The sequence below is a fragment of the Strix aluco genome, chromosome 21 (assembly GCF_031877795.1).
Source record: "Strix aluco isolate bStrAlu1 chromosome 21, bStrAlu1.hap1, whole genome shotgun sequence".
Lineage (NCBI taxonomy): Eukaryota > Metazoa > Chordata > Aves > Strigiformes > Strigidae > Strix > Strix aluco.
In genome coordinates, this window is record NC_133951.1 from 8949844 (window position 1) to 8974948 (window position 25105).

Genomic DNA, 25105 nt, shown 5'->3' on the forward strand with positions numbered 1-25105 from the left:
AAATACAGCCAAAAAGTCACCCTGATGCCTTTCTTGCCCAGCTGTGGAAACAAATGACATAGGAGGGAGTTCTCTTTGTTACGTCTCATGAGCATCCTAGTTGATAATGCAAAGCTATCAGAAACCATTAGTACATTTACTTTACTGCACAAGCAGTTGTGTAACACACTGTGGTTGTTACTGATGCTTTCTTCTTGTGCTCCTTTATGTGGTACTATTTTCTGCAGTGGCCTTCTATTATTAACAGTTTACTCCTGGATGTAATAGTTACTGTAGCTTTTGAAAATTTGTCTATGAGATGGGGGGTACTGCAAATTTTCTATTGAAGGAAAACCTGGAGAAATAATTACCCTCCTATTATTATTACTGAATGGTACACACTTGGTTATGGAGTTCATAGGTCTCATAATTGAAAATGAAAGCTTTTATTGACTTGTTTAATGTGTTTATGAATTAACACATCAAAACCAAGATATAATTAGGCCAATATTAGGCTAGTTTTGACAGCTTCATAACAGGCAGTACACTATTGTATAAGTCATGGTTTTCTATTATGAGAATTATGGCTAAAGCCTTATCTTCTGGGCTGGAAGAAGTCTTGGAATAAACACAGTTTCTAATTGATGTTTCGTTGAAAATGGCACCTAGCTGTGTTGATGGCATGACAGTACAGCAACTGTGAACAAGTTGAAACTAAAACTAACAGTGGAATTACATTGGTGTCTCCCTAACAAATTCCTCACTCTTGTTTTGGGGGAGAGTGGAATGGTGTCTATTGCCTAAGCTACAGCTGATTCAATTAAATGTCTGATTTGTTGTTAAGATAACCTGTTACCTTGAATCTTCTTCCCAGAATTGTATACCATAGCTTCCTACTCTCACAGCTCAGACAAGAAGGAAGCTTTTCTGTGTTGTCTCAGTAGCTATCATGGTACAGAGAAATTACTCTTTGCCGGTGCTGGATTAGAAAACTGCCCTGTTTCAGTTCTGAATCCATAGATAAGTTCCTAATTTCATACAGTCTCCTCCAGGAAGTTTTATATGTGTAGCTAAGCAAAGTTTGGTTAGCAACAACTTCAAGGGTGACATTAAAAAGATTGACTTCTCAAAGTTTATTTTTAATAATACAAACTTAATGCTTAAATTACCTTCTTAGAATATAAATAAGTAAGGCTGGAGATTAAGTTATCATAAAGACAAATAAACTCAGTGGTCTTGGAGCCAGTAGTACTAATCTTAATTTACTACATATAAAAGGTTAAAAATTAGTAACTGCTCCTTTGCCCAGTCTTATGAGTTGGCAAGCATAAAATTGGGAAATGCTCCAATATTTCCAATTTTATATCCTCTAAAATGGCTTATCTTCCCCTAATAGGACCTCAGACTGGGGTAACTGATGATGTAGAGGAAGGAGGTCTATTTTTACAATTTATGAATTGTGATCAAATGGCTAAAACTGAAGCAATCTGGCAGACTGTGAAGTTAGCCATATCCTCCTGTGACTGTGTCTTTGAGCTGTTTCTGCTCAAAGTAGTGATGCCACAGTAAAAGGGCATTAAACTACTTTGTAGCAGCTGGGAGTACCTCAGGCTAATGACATGACCACAGAAATGAAACTGGCTTTATTTGATTCTCCTGCAAGGCATTAAGTTGGGAAATCACTATGCCGGAAATAAAGTCCAGGTGTTACTTTTAGGTTGAATAAACCATAAAGCCAAGTGATGTGGTAGCTCTGTCTCAGACATGATGGAAATGATGGTGAGGTGCAAGTCCTCACTTCTGTAGATGGATGGTTTTCTGCTTATTCTTTTTTTATTTGTTTGTGTGAGTGGTCCTCAGGCTGTTTTGTAACAAATTCCTATTCTGTAGCTGACCAGCTTGCCTTAGAAGAATATATTTCCCAGAAGTTGGGACTATAAGGATAACAATGTTTTCCAGGAAGTAGCCTTATTGATCTCTGGGCACATAAATCCATCTTTACTTGGCTATATGTTGTTGAACACTCATGCATACTTGTTTTGTCTAAACAATGATAATAACTGTACATTAGCACTTCTAAAAACTTGACTGAGCTATTTTACAAGCAGCTTGGTTGCATCCTGTAGGCATGGCAGAATATTATTTCGTAGTGTGTAAATGCATTGCCCATGTTAAGTGTGGTGTGTACAACATGCTCCAGATCTTCCTTTGGTGTGGTGTAAATCGCACTTTAGGGAAGCCACTAAGGCCAAGTGCTCTCCGTGATAGTGACTGGCATCTTTTATTACCAAATAGCTTTGAATTAGTTTGAGGTGGCTTAGCAGGCTCCTGCTCTCATTAAATTCCAGTGTTCCTTGTGCTACCTCTGGAAAATGGATATCAGTTACATCAGTTTTCCTGACTGCCCCACAAGAAATCTGTTTAGTTTTCTTGATGAGCACTGATGTTTGCTCAATAGTTCTTCATAGCTTTGTACCATTTCTTGATGTCAGTCAACAAGAGGAGGTCATGAAGGCTGACCTGTGTGGAATTTGGCAGATAAAGCTGACCTTACAATACGCAGCATTTGTGTCAGACTTTGAAATTGTGCTGAGCAGTTGGTTTACAGAAGTAAAGTTGATGTGGAGTGATGGAGTGTATTGTGGTGACCGAGTAAGCTGTGCTTATGCAGAGCTATTTATAATCTTAACATAAAGAGCTATTGGGTTACTGTTTTCAGAATGTTTCTCTTTTATTTCTGTTACACTTCTGCATATCCTGGATGTGGAGCCAGGGGTTCTTGAAATGGGTTCATCCTTAGGCTGTTGTTCAGCAAATGTAACCTGTGTTTGAACACAGAAGAAGCTACAATTAAGTGCTGTATTTCAGACTGCCATGCAATATTTAACTTCTTGTTTTTATCTGTGTACGACAATGCCCATGAAACATGCTGTTGATCATGATTTTTTCTTTCTCTCTACCAGACTGTGGAACATGGATTTCCCCATCAACCCAGTGCACTGGGCTATAGCCCATTCCTCCGCCTTATGGCCATTGGAACGCGATCAGGAGCCATCAAACTGTATTCTTTTGAACAATTTTGGCTAGATTTCTCTGACCGCATCAGAATGTGCAATTTTGAAGATGCTGTAAGAAGTTAGACTAAGTATAAATTTGCAAGCAAGGTTTACTGGAACAGTTTGCCTAGACTTGAAGAGATTTTGGTCTGATCAGAATGGGGTTATCTTGCCAAGAGCTGAACTATAGCTCAAACAGAAGCTGAGATGATGCAGATATTAGACAAGATTCTTTGTTCCTGCTATGCAGAAGGTCAGACTAGATCTGGCCGAAGTTTAGCAATCCTTCATGTTGTAAATTCCAGGGTGGTTTAAATATTTGGGGCAGGGTTCCTTTTTTTTTTTTTTTTTTTACAGTGGTTCTATTTCAAAGGTTAAAACTGAAGTCAGAAATGCTTTCAACTTCCTGAGTTTTTGACCATCCGGGCATTAAAGACCTGAACATTGAAGGTGGTGACTTTTATTTTTAGGTGATGATGGCCAGTCTGATTTTTGTGTATATGCAAGGCACTGAGGTGATTCCCATGGCACAGTACCAGCTAGGCAAGCAATAAAACAGACATATCACTCATCCCAGAAAGGAAAAGTTGGTGCTCTCTCTGCCTGCTTAATCATTCATTCCTGGTGTTGTTTGTGTTCAGAGGCTGGACTTCACATGCAGGCGGTAGCCATCTGTCTCTTGGTTACAGATTAGTTAAGCAGGATTGGAGTGTCTGGGAAACCACTAAACACCTCAGAAAAAACAGGGTCCAGGCACCTCTTCTGCATAGGCTCAAAGATGAAGTAAACTTCCATGTTCTCCCGTAGTGTGCATAACCTGCCACAAGCATATAAAATCAAAGTAGATTTGCACTGGTTCTTTTCAGTCCAGATCACTAACAGTAAAACATGGTTTCAAACTAATCTCTTTTCATCTTGCTTGCTAGCAAGCTGCTTATCAATTACTTGTAGCTGTGGGTCATCTTAAATACTGTAGATCCTCAACAAACTCTTCAGATATGGTGCTCCTGGGGTGGAGTTCATGGGTTTACATGAAGAAAACAATACTGTAATGCAGATTCACTTTATACCTGATCAAGTAAGTGTATTTTCAGTACCTCTGCGACTTACGTAAGACTCTCTTAAACAGGTGTTGAGTTTGTTCCAGGCAACTGGGCTCCTATTACCAAGTATATTCAAATGCTGCTTGGTCGGGAATGCTTATCCCAGTGTATTTTGTGCTCTCAGCAGCACTTGTTGCTGTGGAGATGCTCAATAAAACTCAAGAGTAGCTCTATTGTTTGTAACTGTTAGTCATTTATCTCAAACAACATATTGGGAATGGTAATAAGGCCAGAATAGTTCAGGCAATCTGCTGCAGAAGCGAGAACTTCCTTTTCCTTTTTGCAGCCCCTACTCTTTCAGTACAAGTGGGTGGTCTTTCTTCTGGAGAACAGATACAACAGTAGCTGCTGTTGAACTGATTTAATTATTTTCAGGAGTTCAAAACAGTACTGCTAACCTCGCCTGCTGTTAAGCTTGTTGCCTTTGTGTTTTGGGGTATTGAATCCTGCTCCGGGGGTTTGCTGAACAGTTATTGCCACAAACTAAAAGTAGGAAGGCAGAATTTTCCAAATGTCTGGTGGCTGTCTAACCACTTTCCCTTCCCTTGACTGTCAGACTGGTGTCTTGGCCACCTACATTGTTGCATGATGCCCCCAGTATAGCATGAGTGGCCTCTTTGAGAGGGATTTAATTCTTGAGGTGGTTTTGGGTGTCTGTTTGCTTAACTAATGGTATAAGCTGAAACTCCCATGGGGAGTGTTGCACCAGGTGTGGCTTCAGCAGGTAAAATGCTTCAATTTGAACATAGAGCCAGCAGGGCTGGGCTCATAAAAGGACTCTGACACAACCCTCCAGAATGAGGTTGGACACGAAGAATGCAAGGAGTGCGGTGTAGTAGACTGTATCAGCCCCACCCAAAGCTGGGGTGTGTTGCAGCAAACCATGCTGAGCGAGAAGGTGGTGAGCTAACAGCCTGCAGCTGCCTTGCTGAGCTTTACAGCATAGGCTGATCTTTTTCAAGAGCTTAAATCCTTGTCATCCCCCTCAGTGATAACCTGTGCCTTTGTCCTATATAAGAGGGCTTTTAGCCTTTAGGCTACTTCTTGTCTCCCCTCAACCCCCAAATCCCTTGCTGTTAGCTAACAGTGTTGCTGCAGGATATATCCATCGCTATAAAGAACTGTGGCTGGCTCCCCAGTCCTGTTTTAGCAGAGAATTATGAACAGCAGCAACTTTATTGCTGGATTTTACTGTTACATTTAATAGTGTGATTCTGAAAAAAGCATCTTGTGTGGTTTTGTAGTGCCAGCTGGTGACACTACTAGATGATAACAGCTTGCATCTTTGGAGCCTGAAGCAGCACAGTGGAGCATCCGAGCTGCGGGAGGAGTACCGCTTCACCTTGAAAGGACCACCTGGGTAATCTGCAAGAGTGTTTTTGAGCTAGTCTGGGGATAAGCAAGCAAGTAAGAAAATTCTGCTGCGGTTCTGGCTGGAGCTTGTCCTGTTCTTACAGACTCTCACTCATGGAATCCATTAAAGGGACATCCATGGAAACCAAACAGGACTTGGCTAGGGCCTGGGAGACCACCTTTTAAGTGTTGTGCCATTGTAAAGGGTGACATCTTTTTTTAATACTGTGCATCCACTTCTGTGTGTACAGGAGCTGTAAATCTTAAGGTTAAGTAAATCTAAGCATCCCTTAAGTCAGAGTTTAAAATACTGCTATGGTTTTAGTTTCACTTGATCTTGCCAGTTTTGGGTGAGCTATTTTTAACTCCTTTGGGGACACAGTAAGAGAGGCTTCTTTAAAAAGGCACCTGGGTCTTTGTCCATGTGCTTGTGAAAAGTCTTTTGACATAATTTATCTTAAAGCTAGTGTTTTCCTCCTTCAAAAAAATTACGCCTGGCTCAAAATCTCTGCCTATAAAACAAATGACACTTGTAAATATCCCTGTTATCAGTTCTCTCAAGTTCAGTAACGTAGTATTTTTGCATGCAGTTGATGAGAGTCTCTTTGCATCCCCAGGTCTCCACCCAGTGCCACACAGATAACAGCTGTCCTTCCCCATTCCTCACGGGAAGTCCTGTATCTTGGCACGGAGAGTGGCAACATCTTTGTAGTGGAGCTTCCATTGTTCAGAGTGCTGGAGGACAGGACCATAACCTCCGAGGCTGTGCTGCAGCGGTGAGTGAGCAAACAGACACTGCTGTATAGAGGTGGAATCCCATTAGCAGACATATCCTTTGTTAAAATGTCACCCTAGATTATGTACTGGGGCCTCACTGTTGTGTTAAGCATTGTCCAGATCTGCATGACTCCTGTGAAAGTAACTTTTGGTCCTGGTATGTGTTGAGTAACAGTTTCTGTCCTGGTCAACCCAGTACTGTGACTGTGGAGGTATAGCGTATGGGCAGAACTATACAGGAGACACTTGGAGTAAATCTGCAAACCTTGTGCCCTGTCCCTTGTGTTTACTTTTGCAAAAAATGTTAGGCTTAACTGTAATTACCCATTTATTTTTTTGACCATTGGAAGAACTTCCGATGCTGCTTTGTCTAAATGAGGGTTTTGTCTCTCTGGAGATTCAAGTGCTGCTGAAAACTGTCCTACTTCATGTTGCTGTTGCTTCCAACTGACACTTCCATGTTACCTTTATTCTGTAAGGGTCACAAGAGAATAGGGAGGGTGATTCAGAGTGTCTTTACACTTCTAGGATCCAGTCCTGGAATTCATTGTAAACCTTAGGTTTTCCCTGAAGAAAATGGGACAGGATGCATGTTCACATAGTGGGCCTGGTGTGATGTTTTACTTAAGATTTTTCTGCTTCTTGAAAGATTTGTGGAAAGATTGTACTTATTCTCATCTATTTGAAATTTTCATTGCTTCAATTTCTCATTCTTATACCTTAACTGTTATTACAGTCACATTAGGTTGTACCTGGAATAAACTGTTCTCGGTTTTCTCTTCTGCTTCTGTAGGGTACCAGAAGATTACTGTAACAGGCGATCATGTGAATTAGTGGAAGCCCTCCGGGAACATCCTAAGAACCCTGACCAGATCCTGATTGGATACAGCAGGGGCTTGATTGTCCTCTGGGACCTGCAGAATAGCAAAGTGACACACCATTTCCTGGGCAGCCAGGTATTAATTCAATCCAAAGTCAGTTCAGCAGGGGAGGAAGGGCTCTCTCTCATCTGGGTACTCTGAAAACAAGTAGGTGCAGGGAGAGCCTGACAAAGCTTCCTTTTTAGTAAGAATGCATTGGGTTTTGAGGGTGTTAACAGCTGTCTGGTGAGCAGTCATTGTATGTCTTTCTCTTCAGCAACTGGAGAACCTCTACTGGCAGAGGGATGGCAGTAAATTCATTAGTTGTCACTATGATGGAAGTTACACCCAGTGGCCAGTATCTGGTGACAACAGGCAGACTGAGCCTCTGGAAAACCTTGTGCCTTATGGTCAGTAAGTGAGGTTTAATTATTTCATATTTGTCTATACTCAAACTCATTTTGAGATTGTGTAGGAAATTCAAGTCATGTTCTCCCTAGTGTTTAATCCTAATGGCAAAATGCAGAGCTGCCTTTTGAATGGGTTGTGAACCTACACTAAAGGATTGCAGTCCAGTTTTTCTTCTTGGATTTTAAACTCCTTTACATTGTTGAGGTCTGTCCTGAAGATGGAGAGCAAATGTGTTGAAGAAATTAGCGTTCCTTTTGAAGAAGGGTGTTGGTGATTCAGCTCTTTGTTTTAGTTCAAGTGTCCTGTTCAGCAGGAGTCGCTTGGATCTTCTGTAATTAATAGTGAGCTACGTGTGCTTTTTGTCAACCTGAGCAGTGATGAAATGAAGCCTCTGATTTGTGGAAACCCATCAAATGGGGATGACCTCATCTTTCAAGCATACAGAAGCTTCTAAAGCTCTATCACCTCTACATTGGTTTCAGGAATGCCTGTGTTTTTAACAATCCTTTCTAGTTAATCAGCTTCTACAACAGCACTTCCACTCCCTGGTAGCCATCAGCAACATGGTTCAAAACTTCCCCTGAGTCTAATCCTTGTTTTGCTTTGCAAGACTTGTCTGATGTGGCTTGGTCTGAGGAGGTGTTGCCTACTAATTCAGGTGGCTCCCCTTGACTTGGAGGCTGAGGTGACCTAGGTGAAGCACAAGGTGAAGCACAATAATGAACCTCTTACGTAAAGGTGCACTTCTTGAATTACAACAAATAACTCTGTCCTCTTAGGTCCTTTTCCTTGCAAGGCCATCTCCAAGATCTACTGGCAGACAACAAAAAATGGGTAAGTTTGTGGTGTATCCCTTCCCTTTCACCTGTTTAAAGGCATTTAAAGTGCATTATGCTGTAAAAGCCCTTTAGAGTAACATTATAGCAATTCTCTGTCAAAGTTCGACTTGCCTCATGTCTTTGATATTTTGCTTACTCCTCGTTTCAGCATACACCACTCTAACTCTGCCTTTCTCTTAAGGCTTCCTTACATTATATTCCAAGGAGGGATGCCCCGGGCTAGCTATGGTGACCGGCACAGTATCTCTGTTGTCCATGGCAGTCAGCAAACAGCCTTTGACTTCACGTCACGGGTGATAGACTTCTTTATAATCTTCAGTTCAGAGCCTACTGCAGGTATGTGAATTAGAATAGCTGTGTACGCATGTGGAAATCTGCCTGGTATAAATAGCATATGAAATGTGATAAGAAGGTCAGTTGTTTGGGTGTTTTCTGAGACTTTAACAGATAATCATAGAATCATTTAGGTTGGAAAAGACCCTTAAGATTGAGTCCAACCATAAAAGAGATTTGGCATTTAAAAGTGAAGTGTACAATACTGGTATAAAGAAGGGCTGGTTACAAATGCCATACATTTCTCAAAAAATTAAGCTACTCTATTAATGAGAAAAGATCTCTTAAGCTCATGTCTGTGTAAGCTGGACACTGGACATAACCATGTTGTGAAAGGAGGATCTGAATATTGCTGTTTGAAAACAGCAATTCAAAGGAGGCAATAATTAAAAACTGAATTTACTCCCACTGACACACTGTTTTTTTTAATTACTACTTGTATTTATGACTAGGGCTCTGGGTAATAAATCAGCAAATGGTGCCATAGAACCAGTATATAGAGAACTTAATTTACTTACTGCTGGTGAACATGAATGTAAACATGAATAACATGAATAACACTTATTCCACGGCTTGCTTAGAGCTTGTCAGATTCTTGTGTCGTCTGAATAGCTTTGTTGGCCTTACTTCCACAGTAACTGTAATAGTCTTTCTTTTCAAGGAATTGTAAAGGATTTTCCCCAAGAACTGTTTGTCTAGTGCTGATGTAGTTCTTGCTTCTGGTTAACTTGAAGTAACAGAGTATAAAATGCTATTTCAGGCTCCATAAATGTGCAGTATTCAAAGCTGGGTCAGACCAAGTTGCAGAAATCTAGATGCTTTTTAGGAGCTTGTAGGCAAACCTTCTCCTATTCAACCTTCTCGGGCTTTCTAGTTTCTGGCTTGCATAGTAGACTAGCTTCCAAACCTATTTTTCTTGTGTACTGCCAGTGGTGGTGGTGACAGCTCCCAGCTATGCACTGTGCACGTGTGGGCATTCAGATATGTAGATGCAGGTTGGCTCTCTCTGGCCTGTTGTACAAAGCAGAGCACAGATCCAGAGGAGGACCACTTGGGAAAGTAGGCATAAAGAAACAGCTTTTGGGTTCCCCCCTGCCTCTTTCCCCAGACCTTAATGGACCCTCTCAAGTCACTGAAAAACCAGTAAAGAAATAGGCAGAATGTAACTGAGATGACGTGCCTGTATATGTTTGTTATTATAGATTTTTCCCTACACAACACTGCCTTTTATAAGCATCTTCCAAATGTGCAGAACCCATAGGTCTAAACCTTCAAGCTTAACTATGCCACTAAACTTGAGGTACTGTTTAGCTTTTATCATTAAAGAAATTAGATCCTTTTGCTTTCTATGAAGTTGTCAGAGCTCAGATTCTAGATGATGGAACAAAAGTCTTAAAGATGAAAGAAATCTAAATTTTTAGGAGAGAGATTGACTACTTAAAGTTCAATTCCTGGATATGATTAGAAGCCCTTTAGGATGAAGTAACTGAACTAAAGAGGCTTTATAGTTATACTTCCCAAGGATTGAATTATCTAGTTAACATGACTTCTAGTGGGTACAGACAGGAGCTGCTACAGGGAGCTGAAGCTGCTGCACTTAAATGAGGAAGTTTTTTTACAACAAAATGAGGTTTCTGTGGTTGACAAGCTTCCTTGTGGCTGATTGCCTAAGCTTAGTGGATCTATGTAGCTTGCCTTGTTTGCCCTTAAGCAGTCTTCCCTGCAATGGCAATACGAAGGTATTAATTGTATACCAAAGCCACTTAATTTAATAAGTACAAAGCTTATGCATTGCAGCATGGTGGTAGCTGGTGACTTTACCCTGAATATGCTGTGGAAACAGTTTTTAAAAGGCTAGTCCTTCCTGTTTTCCTTTTTTTTTTTAAAAAAAAATTAGCAGGTGGATGAGTGTATGGCAGTCATGACAAATTCTGCTTGCTACTTCAGCAACTTAAAATAGATTCTTGCCATAAGCAATGAGTTCAGATGTGGGCCTTTGCAGGGAAAAAAGTTATTGTTAAAACAGTATATTCGATTAATATTGGCAGCAGCAGAGCACAGGGCTGATCATGCATAATGTAGTACAGGTACGATATTACTCGTTCTATTCAGAAGTCCTGTAGGCAACTGCAAGTGACAGCACATAAGAAAGCAAAGTAAAACTGAATATAAAATGTATTTTTTTCATGAAGAAGCTGAACCAATGAGTGGTGTGTTATGGCTTTGGCTAGTCAGAGGTGAAACTTGGGGTGTCTTAACTAGAGTGGTGCCAGGTACTAATTATTTGAAGTTAATTTTGCTGAGTGAACAGCCTTGGTATGTGCTTGCTCATAGACGTGCCTTCTTGCAAGTATATTCCAGGTAATCAAAAAATTAAAGAAGGGAAATAAAAGGACAGGTTAACAGGAAAGGTCAGTGAAAAGCTGCTAGTTTGCTTATGGCTCACTGTTTATCACACCCATCCGCCTGATGTGACACATTACAGCTGTATATTCACTTAGATTTTTGTGGCTGTCTTAATTGTTATTGGTGTGAACTGATTAGTGGTTTTGGTTTTCCCCACCAGTTGCTATTGTGGCTGTCTTGCAAACGTTACTGCAGTACTGTCCTTGTAGACTAAATTTTTTTCACTTTAATTCTAGTTACAGTGAAAAATATTAACTTCTTGATTGTGTCAGGTGTCATCTGTAAAGTTACACTAGCAGATTTCTTTTGTTTGAAATGTTGTCTAATATACGTATGAATATATATTAGATGATGTACACACTCTTTAAGAAAGTCCAAGGGATGTGTCACAACATATGAGAAGCTGGGAAAATGAAAAGAAAGAGAGCTGAATTGTAAATACTTGTCAGTTCAAGCAGAGAAGCATTCTGCAGAACCCAAGGCATTACTGTGTTTAAGCAGCTTAGCCTACGTGGACTGTGGTCCTAACACAGTACTAAATGGGTCGCTGCTGGGGTGTATGCGTGTCTGTCCACCCCATGCTGTTAATTAGCTGTAGGTAAGGTCCTTTGGGTTCTGGTTGTTACAGTGGTGAATATGAACTTGTGTTATTTAGCCATGTATGTTCTTAACAAATTTTTTTATTCTGCGGTGGAATCTATAAAAAGTCACTCTTGACAGTCCCAGGAGTGGTGTAAAGAAACATGGATTTGCAGTAAATCTGTTAGTATCTTGGAATCTATTAATATTAGTGCCTTACTAGGCCCAGTTAACACAGAAGCTTTTAGAGGTTTTGCCAACAAAAATGTTTGTGTAGAGCTCTGTGATAACAGTTTTCAAATAAGTCTTACAGGAAGCTTGTTTCTATTAACCTTGGATGGTCATTTCTGTCAGCCTTAATGAATCTCATTTCTGCAGAGTTTGATGACCCTTCTGCTATGGTGGTGCTGGCAGAAGAAGAGCTGGTAGTTATAGACTTGAAAACTGCAGGCTGGCCAGCAGTCCATCCTCCATACCTGGCTTCTCTCCATTGCTCAGCCATCACCTGCTCACACCATGTCTCCAACATCCCACTGAAACTGTGGGAGAGGATTATCGGTGCTGGGAGCAAGCAGAACATTCACTACTCGAATATGGTATGGCAGCTTTAAGTGTACATGTGTTCCCATGCATTTAAGAACAGCATGACTCCTCAGAATGTGGGTGGTCTGTGCTGCTGGCTGTGTGTGGAGGGATGAGTCCCAACAGACATTGTCCTGCCTTTAACAGGGTCGAGAAAGGCTTTTTCCCAGAGCACCACCAGTACAGTTACTCACACTGGGGGATTAAAATGTGATATTTTTTTCAGGCTTTGACAAGCTAGAAGGAAAGTCTGAGTGTTCCCAGCTGTCAGTGGTAACAAACTTCTCGTTTAGAAGCATGAAGCTTTCGGCACAGCTTCTTGAGGAAATGTGTAGAGTATCTTCTAAAAAAGCACAGCTGGTGTCAGAACAGGAACATCTAATCCAAACAAAAGCTAAAAGCATGGACTGTTTCACTGCCACTTGCACTGAAATTCATGCTCTCCTGCTGACTGCATATTCTCTTCACACTGTCACTGCCTAGGAAGTCACAGTCTTCCCTTAATGTATTTGTAGCCATGGCCGATTGATGGTGGCACCAACATAGCTCCAGATCCTCCGCAGAGGGACTTACTTCTAACAGGGTATGTACTTAATTGATAACAATCAAGGAGCCCTTTCCAGTTTCTGTTCTTCCTTTTGAACTTCCCATGAGATTAAAGCCTCCTCATCTTGTAGGGTGAAGGCTGCAGCTTTACAATACAGCTTCTCAAAGCTGAGCTGCTAGCTTTGTAAAGCTGATTGTTACTTCTGAGCAAAGGGGTCGTGATGTCCACAGATAACCTTTAAAGTTGGCTTATTTGTAGTTTTGACGTGTTATCCTTTCCCCCCACAAACATCAGTGTAGAAGTGCAGGCAGTAATCCAGACTGGTTCAAAGGGGGTAATGTAAAAGTGGAGTTTATTTTTGCAGGTTTTGAAGCGTTTTTCCACCTACCTTACACTGTTCTGAATCTCAAAAAAGACATTAGCTTGGACTGCTGGCTGCTTTGATCAGCGTGAACAGATCAGCATGAACAGATCTAGCTCAGCAGTGGAAGTAGCTAACAAGAGATTGTCTCATTGCATAAAAATATATCATTTTCTTTTCAAAGCACTTTGAAGAATTTCATTGGGCTGTTCTTCAGACTTCATTCTTGATGTAGCATGTTGTTAGAAGTCCTTATCCTTACCTTGGAAGAATGTTGCCAATTTTCACCTGGAGAACTAAGATTAAAGCTTGATTTCTTTCCCTCCTTCCCAGTAATAGTATTTCTGTCAGGATGAGTTGTTCTTTCTATATGCTAAGCTTTTTCTCCTTTGCAGTGCTTTTTGGAGTAATATTAAATCCTAGAGTGGTGTCAGATCATTGAGAACAAACTGGATTTAAAAAAACCCAACCTAAACCAAAACAAAACCCACAAATAAAACCAACAAAAAACCCCAAAACCCTTTCTCTTGAAGCTCTAAGTTGCCACAGCTCAGGGCTTTGTAAACAGTGTGGTTGTGTTTTTTTCCCCCTCTGTATATCAACTTCCTCTGAGTGATTTGCTGTTCTCCTGTATGATGTGTGTTTCTGTAACCCTCCTCCATGCAGGCATGAAGATGGCACTGTGCGGTTTTGGGATGCATCTGGTGTCTGCTTACATCTCCTGTATAAGTTAAGCACTGTGAGAGTATTTCTCACAGATGCTGATCCCAATGACAATATGAACACCCTGGGAGAGGACGAATGGCCTCCACTTCGCAAGGTAAGGTAGCTATAGCTTGTGGAAGCTTTCTGAAAGCATGAGGAATTTTGATTCTTGCCCCAGTTAATGCACCTGCAAAGACCAGTCACTGTATTCTCTCACCTAGGTTGGTACCTTCGACCCTTACAGTGATGATCCTCGACTTGGGATCCAGAAGATCTACCTGTGTAAATACAGTGGCTACTTGGCTGTAGCTGGTACAGCAGGACAGGTATTCAAATATAAAAAGTCATCATAAACCTTGCTTTTAGTGCAGGTTATCACAGTGCAACCTGGAGATGTGTTAAAATTTGAAATACTCATTTCTCTAGTGGTGAATCAATATGTTGCTGGAAATGTTTCACAGTTCTTTGCTTTCTCTGATCTGCATTTTAGGCATTATCTAATGCTATTTATCTGCCCTGCGAGATGCTGTAGTTTTGCAGCTGCTGAGAAGGCCTGCAGCTTGGAGGACTGCTTGCATAGTAAAACCTGTAGCAAAGTTTGTCCTCTTCCTTTCAGGTACTGGTGATGGAACTGAATGATGAAGAAGCAGAACATGTTGTGGACCATGCTGAAGCAGATCTCCTGCAGGACCAAGAGGGCTATCGATGGAAAGGTCATGAGAAATTAAAGACTCGAGATGGACCTGTTCGATTTGAAGCTGGCTTTCAGCCATTTGTCCTTGTCCAATGTCAACCACCAGCTGTGGTCACCTCATTGGCCCTTCACTCTGAATGGAAGCTTGTGGCCTTTGGTACCAGTCATGGTTTTGGGCTTTTTGACCACCAGCAGAAACGACTGGTCTTTGTCAAGTAAGTGTCTTCTTTCCGGGAGGTCTGTGGTAATCCTCTGTTAAGGATGGCCTGGAATGGCTAACAAAGCAAGTCATGATAAGCGATTTCTCAAGAGCAGTCAGTGTAGCAAGAAGCCCTGCCTCATTGGACTCTGTCCTTGAAGATCTTCAAGAATATATAAGCATGTTTTGACATTTGTGTGTGTCCTGTTGGACTCTTGGGAATGATTACCACCCAGTAAAAAGTGACTACGTGCCTACTGTCTCCCTCTTTCAGGTGTACACTGCATCCCAGTGATCAACTGGCTTTAGAAGGCCCACTGTCGCGGGTGAAATCCTTGAAGAAGTCCCTCCGCCAATCATTCAGGCGGATCAGAAGAAGCCGGGTGTCCAGTAGGAAGCGACGAGGAGGCAGTGGAAATGCCTCAGAGGTGAGGGGTTCACCTTTTTGGGGTCCTGTTTGTTTACAGCTTGGAGCACACAGAGTCCTGATTAGACTGCCTAGAGCAGGAGTTGGTCTGCAGTCCTGCTATGGTATTAGTAGCTAGTGGTATAAGGGCTAAAATGACTATTGCTGATGCTGCTACCTGTTAGATAAAAATAGTCACATTTTTAGAGAAGATGTAATGTCTGTAGTTGAGCGTATGATGCAGAATATACCTGTTCACTGGTATGATGGTGCTTTCCCTTTCTGTTGCTGCCACTCTTACTGTCTCTCTCTCTCTCCCTTGTGTCTTTGCCTGACCGACAAAACGTCTCCTCATCTTTGAAGGTGCAAGAAGCAAATGCCAAATTTGACCAAGACACATTGCAGGAAATGGAACTGGCTCCAGTTCAGCGGAAGATTGAAGCCCGGTCTGCAGAAGACTCTTTCACTGGCTTTGTGCGGACCTTATATTTTGCTGATACCTTCTTGAGAGACAGTGAGTAGAAAAAGCATCTCTCCTTTCTTCCAAATGGGTTTTTCCTCCTTCTGCCAAGGAATATATTAGGATTTACTGCCAGGAAAATTCAGCACCTCCTGTGTCCTACTTTGTGCTATGCTGAAAAACTAATATAGAACAAGAGCATACGTTGTCATGCGGAATTGCTATTTAGCCATTCTGGTTGCTGGCTAGTCCAAGGCAAGTAGTAGTTCATCTTTGGATGCAGCCATATATATGGTTTTCAAATGTGCTGGAATGACATCTGACTTTTTAGTATAAGGTTTTTGTGGTCTCTTTACTCTATAAAGTTCACCCCTGCCCCCAGCAGAGCCTTTTAATTTTGGTAAGGATGATGGCTGGTTGTGCATCAGAGCCCAAACTGGTATCATGCACAAATTTACCCTGCTCATATGTGATCTAAATACGTGAAAACTGGATGCAGCAATTGTGGTGTCTGATGGAAACAGTACACTGTTCCCTTTACTCACATGCCATGTCCTTTATAAGGGCTGCAGATGGATGCGTATTGGGAAAAGCAGCGCCAAGAACCTGTAGTTTCCCTGGCAAGTCTGCCCTAATATAAAGATATTTAGGATGTAAACAGGGAGGATGTGTACAGCTAGTGGAAAGCAGTTAGCCAAGGATGTCACAGATGGTGCCTTGCTCACGAGCCTTCTTGTTGCTCCAGGCTCCCGCCACTGCCCGTCCTTGTGGGCAGGCACCAATGGAGGTACAGTCTACGCCTTCTGTTTACGTGTTCCTCCAGCAGAGAGGAGGATGGATGAACCTGTCAGGGCAGAGCAGGGTAAGTATGCCTTGTGAAAGCCAAGGTTCTAATGGGTCTGAGTTATCACTCGTGTAACCAAAGCAGGGTAGCTCAATTCTGCTGTTTATTGGTGAGAGTGGAGCTAAGTGTAGCAGTGTCTGGGCTAAGCAATGCTCACTGCAGCAGCTGAACTGAGGAGTGAGTGAGCTCCAGCACTGCTTGACATGCCTCAGCCTCATTTCCTACTGACTTCAGAAATTTAAATTTGCGTCAGCTGCCATTGAAGTTTACCATCAAGCCTCAGTGCACACGTACCTTATTCTGGCAGCCGGACCTGCTGTCTTTATGTAATAATAGTTACTGTTTAACACAAACCAGTTCAGACCAAATACCCTTTAACTACTAAATGTTTTTAGGCAGAGTTTCTATAACTGTGTTGTATGGGTCTCCAGCTCTGAGAGGGCATGAGTGTGGTTCTAACACAGTGTTTCTGACTAGACTCCTGTTTGGTTTTTCTGTTTGTTTCTTTTCTTCCTTATATTGCTTGTCCAGCCAAAGAGATTCAGCTGATGCACAGGGCTCCTGTTGTGGGTATACTTGTCTTGGATGGACGCAGCACTCCCCTCCCAGAACCTCTAGAAGTAGCACATGACCTTTCTAAAAGTCCTGATATGCAAGGCAGCCATCAACTGTTGGTGGTGTCTGAAGAGCAGTTTAAGGTAAGTATCAGCCGGGAGGTGAGTGTGAACTGTGCATAAAATCTGCTAAAGCACTGAGCTGCTCAGTGGAAACATAACTCTTGGGAGTGCTGATTCTTGTGTACCTGAATAACACCCCTGGGACAGCGTTCCTGTTTGGTGCAGTCCATAAATCGGGTGTGTGCTGGCAAATTGGGTGTTCAGCATAGTGATGCACATGCTGAACATAGACATTTTGTTTCTATATTACGTTATACTCTTTGGACAAGGCTGCTTCTGCTTTTGGGAAAGAGCTTTTGCCATGGTTAGTACAAGAGCAGAAATTGGTAGGCATTTCTATGAAGCAACTAAAAAGCTTCTTGTTTTGCACACTGACTAGTCAGCATAAAAGAGAAGACTAGAAGTAGCTTGCTGTAGGCTGGCTCTGGTTTTTTAATGCAGAAGAGCACACAGTTAGTGTAAACCCTGTTCTGTTTCTGTAATAATTTGTAGTCAAATATGGAGGGGTTTTGACAGAACTAGGGGAGAAATGCAGTTTGCAGCCTGACGGGTAGAACTGCTTGATGTCGGAACAGAAACAGATTCCAACACTGACAGTGGCTGATTACTACTTGTCCTGTGAGCAGGGAGCCAGGCTGACTCAGATTACACCTGCGTGTATTCACTGTGAATGAAAACATTGTTAAAGGAGGGAGCAGCAGTCCTGGGGTGCGGCTGCTGCCACTGTGCAGAAAAGAGATGTCAGTGTCTTGTTTCTGTTGACAGGTATTCACATTACCCAAGGTTAGCTCCAAACTGAAGCTCAAGCTGACAGCCCTGGAAGGCTGTAGGGTGCGAAAGGCAACGGTTGCAAACTTTGGCAGCTGTAAGACTGATGATTACAGTGAAAATGACCTGGCTGTCCTGACTAACCTGGGAGATATTCAGATCATCTCGCTGCCCTTTCTCAAGTTACAGATCCGCTACCCTTGCATCCGCAAAGAAGACGTGAGCGGCATTGCGTCCTGTGTCTTCACCAAATATGGCCAAGGTAAGATGTGCTTTTCCCGAATCACTTACCTCTATTGCGTGTTTGAGACAATGGAAAAGGGATTATAGGGCTTAGTTTAGACCTGGCTGTGTAATTTTGTGAATATTACGTAAATATGTCCATTATATGTTTCTGGCCGGTACCAGTTGGCAGCAGGTACTGAGATGTGAATTAGCAGAAGCAGAACTGAGTTTATCCCATTGTTAATGAATACACTGGTTTTCAGATAACAGCTCGGATGTGCCCCATAGGTAGCTTCCATCTGGGCACCCTCCTCTTGTCTGGGGTGGAGAGAATGGCTCTCCAAGCAGCAGGGACTGTGGAAATGGCTGCACTGTGCCTCCTATACACTCCTGTGGCTCACCACTCAAATTGCAAAACTGGGATCCAACATCCTGTGGCTGCTGAACGTGGATCACTGCTTTACAGTTCACTTTTTACATCTTTCTATGCTGCTTTTCATAAGTGTCAGCACAGGACGATACAATTATCTCCCAGCATAATCTTAAATTGCTCAGTCTCTAGGCTAACCAATCCTTAGGAAACTGGGGTAATATGTTCCTCAATGATTCCCCCTCATTTAGACAGGAGGAAATGCAAACCCTTTCTGCCAAACATAGAGGATGCTTAGATCTGTTCTTTTTTGGATCACTTCTAGTTCTGGAACTGTATTCTTGGACTTGAGAATTGCTTATAAATTCCCAATCGTCCATAGGTTTCTATTTGATCTCACCATCGGAGTTTGAGAGGTTTTCCCTTTCTACCAAATGGTTAGTGGAGCCCCGGTGCATTGTGGACGTGCCAGAAGTTACAAGCAACAATCATGTGCACAGCAAGTCTGGCATGGAGAATGCTGCAAGAAAATCGAGGTAAAGTCTGTAAAACTCTTGCACACTGACTGTGTCTGAGTAGTGAGATCTACTCAAGTGTTTCCAACAAAGTTTTGTATTTCACAGAAAATGCAATTTAAAAAAAAGACTTTGAAGTCTGTTAACAGCATTCATAGATGGATTGGCATCAGGAAACGTGACCTTCTCCCTGATGGTTTTCCTACTTACAGTACAGCCGGTGGGACAAAGTAGTGAAGCATTGGAATTGGTATCCCTGTCATAAACTGCAAGCTCTGGCTTGCTTTACTTGTTTCCTAAAGATGTGTCTGACTGACCCCTGACTCTTGCATACTTCAGGGGCTGTGTGTTACTGATGAGGCTGAACTGTTGCTCTGTGAAGAGAAATCCAGTGCTCTTCCTGTCCTCTTGGAACATCAGCAAATAACAGATCTGACACTCATGGAGATCCTATAGAAATTTTCTATGTTCTCTGGTGCCTGCAGACTTCTGCATCACCAACATGTGATGAAGCCCTTCTTACCTTCTTGCCCAGCAAACCATTCAGTTAGCATGCACTGGAGCTTCTGGTAGCTGCCAAGAACATAGATGAATTCTCTGCACTCCTATGCCTCAGAGTCAGTGATTGTTTTCTGCCTCCTTTCCTTTTCTAGGGGATCAGGAAGGAATTCAGGTGACTATGGAGAAGATGGTAAGCAAAACATAATTGTACTAAATGCAGCATGGTGATGTGTGAACCTGAAAGATCTTTCCTGTTGCTACGGTTGTTATTTTCTACCTGAGAAAGGGGAAAGTAAAGAGGGGCATGAGGGAAACATTGTGACCTGCCTGGGCACAGTAGCTGCTAGCTCTAAAGTAAGTTGCATGTGGCAAGATTGCCTTGAAAGGATAGAACGTAGTTTCTGCTGGAAGGAAGAGGCTGTGGGAAAGTAAGGTTTGAAATTACAGATGAGATCTTCTGTTAGCCAAACTAGTATTGCTGGAAAATACAGTTCAGTATGTGAGAGGCTTTAAGGCTTAGTTGTGAAGCATTCAGTAAAGTCAAAAGGTACTTAATGGGAAAAAAATAATCCTGTTCTATTGTGGGTTTCAAAAACTGCACATATTTCATGAAAAGGGGAAAATACTGTTAGGTAAAAGCTTTTTTCCTACTCTTTTTTAGAAAGGAAGTCTGGGAGGCTGATGGAACATGCCTTACTCAATGATGAAAGTGAGTGAGATGAAGTCTTGCTACTGGCAGGGCAGGTGCCTTTCTGGGTGGGAAAAGAAGCTGCTGGGAATTTTGTGGATTCCAGTACTCAGTTCCAAGGGATCTGCAATTACACAGGACTGGTAGAAATACTGGATTTTCATGTATCAGTAGAAGTGAGGGGTTGGACAGATAGTCATGCCCTCAGGCAGGGCTTGTTTCACATAGCTGCATTTGCTGCTGTGATAAGAGAAGGATCTTTACTTTCCAGTAGGATTTGAGTAAAATGACAGCTGGAACAGACTGTTCCTTTGGGGCTCTGGTACACTGGGACTGGCAACATTTCCTCTGGCAAATGACTGCCTCAGTCCTTTATGCCAGCCTGTTCAGTAAAAACTGGGTACTGTCAAAGAGGCAACGATGCTGACCTCTGTGTTGTGGGAGACAGGTTTTAAAGGCTGTTCAGGGGGAGGTGGAATGTGGTTAAGCTGCTGCGGGAAAGCACATCTCCACTGGTTTGGCTCACTGCTTTAACCCTCTGCTTTCCAGAAGTCCTGAAGGAGATCCAGAGTACTCTGGAGGGGGGCAAAGGGTGAGTATCAACCAACTTCTGTTCCTAATGGGTGGGACTGGCAAGGGAGGGCATTTCTAGCTGAAAGCAGGGGGATGTCCAACATGATGGCAGGGATCCTTGTGCTGGAACCTGGTCATGTATGTGTTCCACACACTACCGAAGGGCAGTAGTAAGAGAGGCAGGTTCTCTTTCACGTGTTGTCCCTTGATGTGTTTTATGAATAATGCTTTGTCTCTTTCTCTCCGAAAAGCAGGAGAGATCACATTCCCACATCCCAAAGGAACAGGACTCTGAGTATTCGCATACAGGTTTCTATTTGTGTCAACCCATACTGATCTAAGGGCAGGCCACATGGGCTTAGTTGGTCGAGGATGGGACTCTGGAGTTTTAATCCTGGCTTGACACTGTCACTTGGACACGTTCAGTATCTCTGCTCCCATTCTGTCTATACAGTAGAGCTAAGCTACCACCATGGGTGCGGGGCTTTATCTTGTCTCCCTAGAATACTGATGTTCAGGTGACAGGGGCTACGGAAGTGTAGACAAAGGAATACTGTTTGCAACGGATGCAGGAAGCTTGGTGGGATTGGTAACTGCTGGTGTGTAAGGATAAGTGACTGCCTGACATGCTCTGCTCTGTGCACTTCCTCTGGACACTACCTAATCCTGGTCTTCTGTCAGCAGATGGGAGTGGATGGGGTGATACTGCATTGCAATAATGAATCTTTTCTTGTGTCATTGCAGGAGCTATGCAGAAAGAAATTTGGCAAGAAGTCCGTTAGGTCATGGACTAAGTAATGGAGGAAGTAAGTGAGACTAAAGATACTTCAGGCCCAGTGAAGTAGCCAAAGGAAGCAGAAAGCAGAATGAGGTTTCTTTAGAAGATTCTGTTCATTTAAATGGTTTGCAATAGTGCAGAACTCTGATCGGAATTTTCAGGATGGGAATCTGCTGGCTGAGTGATGTACTAGCTCTGTTCAGCACCTTATGTGCCACCTGAGTAAATATGCTCTATCAGTTTTAAAGGAAGGGCTAAAAATCCTTTAAATGTTTCTGTCTAACTCTTAACCTTACCGTAAAGCAAGCTGGAGAGGTAGCCAGAGCTCGTAGCAATAATCTGTGGAGTATATCACCGCATTAGCTCTCATTAGCTTTCAACTTCTGTTTTCTAAAATGGCTTTTGCATTCTTTTATCCCAAAGCAGATTGACCAGAACTCATCACGGACTTTCTGGCATTAGATCGAGTGCCATAACACTACTGATTGGGCAAACCGTCCCTGGGGAGAGGGCACCACCACTGCTCCCTGCATCGCAGGCTAGTGAGCTGCAACTTGCATGCGTATGCATGCCTGCCTCTGCCTCCCCTTTTAGTGCCTCATTAGAGACATCTCCTCTTGGAGCCCGCCTTGCATTAGGACAGAAGTGGATCACCAGGTCTGATGCACCACAAGCCTCTGAGTACATCTAACTTCTAAATGTTTGCACATTTCTCTTTTCTACTGGGCTGGATTTTAAATTATAAATGTTACTGCCTTGGTGCAGGATTTTAATAAACGCACACTGTTACCTCCAACTGGTTTAAAATTATTTTTTGTACAATTTTTTAAAATCGTATGGGTATTTCAGTTTTAACGGAAACATTTTAGAAATTTACTTTTTAAAAAAACCCATTAAATAATATATGCTAGATTCCTGTGACTGCTGTATGTGGTATCTGAATGAGTAATTTTGGTTTTTGTTTGTTATGGTACTGTTAACTGGCTTTATGGATTTGGGTAGAATCTATTTTTGTAGCCATTCAAATCAGAGGAAAACTAATCAAACTTGATTTTTGTTTCAACACTACATTGCTCTTTTTTGGAAATAAAACTCTGAATTCCCTTTTGTGATCCTTGTCTGCTCTCATTATCTATTTTTTTTCCATCAGCAGCTTCTTTCACATTGACAACAGGCTCATGTCCACTTATCCCTTGAAGAAGGTGGAGCTATCCCTCTCTGAGCTGTGGAGGCAAAGAGCACTCCTGGGCATTAAGTGGCCTCCTTAAGGAAGGTGGTGGTTTGGAGAAGAGGCATGTCGAAAGCAACTGATTGTTATCACTGTCCTGCAATCCATACATCGTGTTGCTGGGAAGGGGCACTGGTTCAGATTATAGTCCCTGGAAGGTCATCTGCTAGCTTGTTCTGAAATAACTTGGGTGATAACACACTGAAGAGAGAAACAGTTACCTGGCAATGCTGCTGTACTAATCAGCCAACAGATTTTGAATTGAAACTGGTAAAACTCTGCGTAGAGCAGTTATTAACTCTTTAAACTTTTTGGTTCCTTTGTCCCTGACCTAACATCACTTCCTTCTTTTCCAGCTAAGAAAAAGCACACAGTATTCTCTGATTTCCCTCCTGTAACTTGCTTGTAGCACTATGAGAGTCAGTGAGAAAGAACGAAATCCTCCCAGACTGGGTGCTGAGTTGTCATCCTTGGCATGCTTTGGAAACCTTTCCTTGGAAGTCCTCTTGTTTTGGGCTCTGTCTTTACCTTCCCGAGCAAGGTGGATGGATCCTTTCTTTCCTGGAGTACTAGGGTGGCACTTTCTCTTCTGCAGGAGAATAAGGTTGCAGAGTTGCTGTTGCTCAGGTGGTGTTTCAGGCACCCTGCCTTTGAGAAGTATTAGTATCTCCTTTGAGACCTAATTTATTGCTAATGACATTTTAGAGAGCCTTCTCTCCTACTCAGCATGGTCTGACAAACTAGTTTCTGTTTCCTTATTTCTACTAGCTTCATTATTTCCTTGTTTCTATTGCTGCAGGATTAAGACTAACAGAAAGGTGGACCTCTGTTTTCCACCTCTTGTACCAGGCACTGATGCTGCAAATTTACAGGAAGTTATGGTTTAATCTGCAGCTTCTGAGCTGGTGTGATCCTGTGCATGTGCATCATCCTGGTGTACCCAGCGGCTTCTTTCTGCTCCTCACAGATGGACTCATTCTAATGCCTTTTCTGAGTATTTCATTTGCTGGCAGGCTTGGGGTAAGCGACATGGCAGTCCAGAAAGGGCAGAAGCAATTTGTGATTTCTCCCCATTTTCACCCATGTAACTTGAAAAATCCAGTAGGTCCACTGAAAAGAGTTAAACAAGTCACAGAAATGCTATCGTAATTTGTGTACTTTAAAGTGAATTTAGATTTAAAAACAAACCAAAAAAACTTTATCTGGGCTACTTGTTATTTTCCTGAAAGCACAAGCCAGACTATTAATGGGATTGAGTAGTTTAGGATGTGTGCTGATATATGGCAGATTTTTTCCTAGCAATGCTTTGAAACCTACAGCTGAAGGACTCACTGGAGTAAGCTGCTTGACTTAATTGATGTGAGCAGAGGCATTAAGAATCCTTTTAGAGCTGCCATGCCTAAAATACAGGAGAAATAGCAAAGGGACAAAGCAGGAGAAGACTGAAACTTGTGTCTTGTGCTTTCAGTTATATTCTGAGCTGAGTACGAGAGGATGGAAAGTCTCAACATTCAGAACCAGGGTGCGTTTTTTTGTGCTGTCAGAAAACCACTAGCAAGTAAAATCAGTGATGGGATGAGGTGTTCATGAAGGATGCAGTCTTCAGTGAATATCTGTAAGCAAGTTTTAAATGTAATGATGAAAAAAAAGTCCCCCTGTTTCTTCCTTTCAGGAATTGCCTTCTGAGTCTTGCTGTTACCCTTAGTCTGCCTGTCAGCTGACAGTAATAGTAATAGCCTGTTTCTGATCAGAGGATTCAGCTGCTGCCAATGTCCTTGAGTTTTGTGCCTACCTCTACTTTTCACTTGAACTGCCCTTGTCTAGGATCTGATAGAAGCTTGCTGTCTCCAAGAGCTAATGCTTAATGCTTGGAAGCACTCTGAGGGCTCATTGGCCCCTATTAATGTTATTGCCAGTCAGGCTTTGGCAGTGCTCTCCCCTTCTGCTTTATGCAGTCTCATTGGGGTCTGGCACTGTAAGTGCCCCTTCGCTGCAGGAGCTGAGCTGCTGTTAACACTGGCTGCCAGTGCTTGAAAAAAATCCTTTCTTATAGCCATGCTGGCAGCATGTTCCCTAACTCTTGCAGACCTGTTTCTCTGCAGAGGGAAAAGTCTTGGATTGCAACTAAAGAACAGCCCAGATTTTCCACATCTGAATACACATATTTGGTACCTAATATGGGATGCTGTTTTATAGTGGCCTGAGTTTTAGGTCAAATGCTTTCTTGTAATGTGAGCTCTTTTATAGGGTTGCATATTTGGTGCCAAAATTCTCTAGTCCTAGAAAAG

At 42.3% G+C, this 25105-nt stretch overlaps 1 protein-coding gene across 4 annotated transcripts in view; it reads left to right on the forward strand.

Moving 5' to 3' along the window:
• Positions 1-22701, forward strand: part of LLGL2 (LLGL scribble cell polarity complex component 2) — a 35182-nt gene extending 12481 nt beyond the window's left edge. For 3 of the 4 annotated variants that reach the window (XM_074846907.1, XM_074846905.1, XM_074846904.1), the window contains exons 3-26: positions 2943-3040; positions 4032-4113; positions 5383-5498; positions 6109-6267; positions 7062-7224; positions 7406-7538; positions 8319-8373; positions 8560-8714; positions 12075-12292; positions 12794-12861; positions 13853-14006; positions 14113-14217; positions 14508-14800; positions 15059-15212; positions 15554-15704; positions 16396-16512; positions 17026-17192; positions 17937-18201; positions 18917-19070; positions 19703-19740; positions 20212-20259; positions 20788-20830; positions 21556-21617; positions 22013-22701. In XM_074846907.1, the coding sequence (XP_074703008.1) occupies positions 2943-3040; positions 4032-4113; positions 5383-5498; positions 6109-6267; positions 7062-7224; positions 7406-7538; positions 8319-8373; positions 8560-8714; positions 12075-12292; positions 12794-12861; positions 13853-14006; positions 14113-14217; positions 14508-14800; positions 15059-15212; positions 15554-15704; positions 16396-16512; positions 17026-17192; positions 17937-18201; positions 18917-19070; positions 19703-19740; positions 20212-20259; positions 20788-20830; positions 21556-21617; positions 22013-22020 (3006 nt within the window). In that variant the 3' untranslated portion in view covers positions 22021-22701. The remainder of the gene's footprint in view (positions 1-2942; positions 3041-4031; positions 4114-5382; positions 5499-6108; positions 6268-7061; positions 7225-7405; positions 7539-8318; positions 8374-8559; positions 8715-12074; positions 12293-12793; positions 12862-13852; positions 14007-14112; positions 14218-14507; positions 14801-15058; positions 15213-15553; positions 15705-16395; positions 16513-17025; positions 17193-17936; positions 18202-18916; positions 19071-19702; positions 19741-20211; positions 20260-20787; positions 20831-21555; positions 21618-22012) is intronic. The other variant, XM_074846908.1, reaches the window with a different exon arrangement.
• The last annotated feature ends 2404 nt before the right edge of the window (positions 22702-25105 follow it).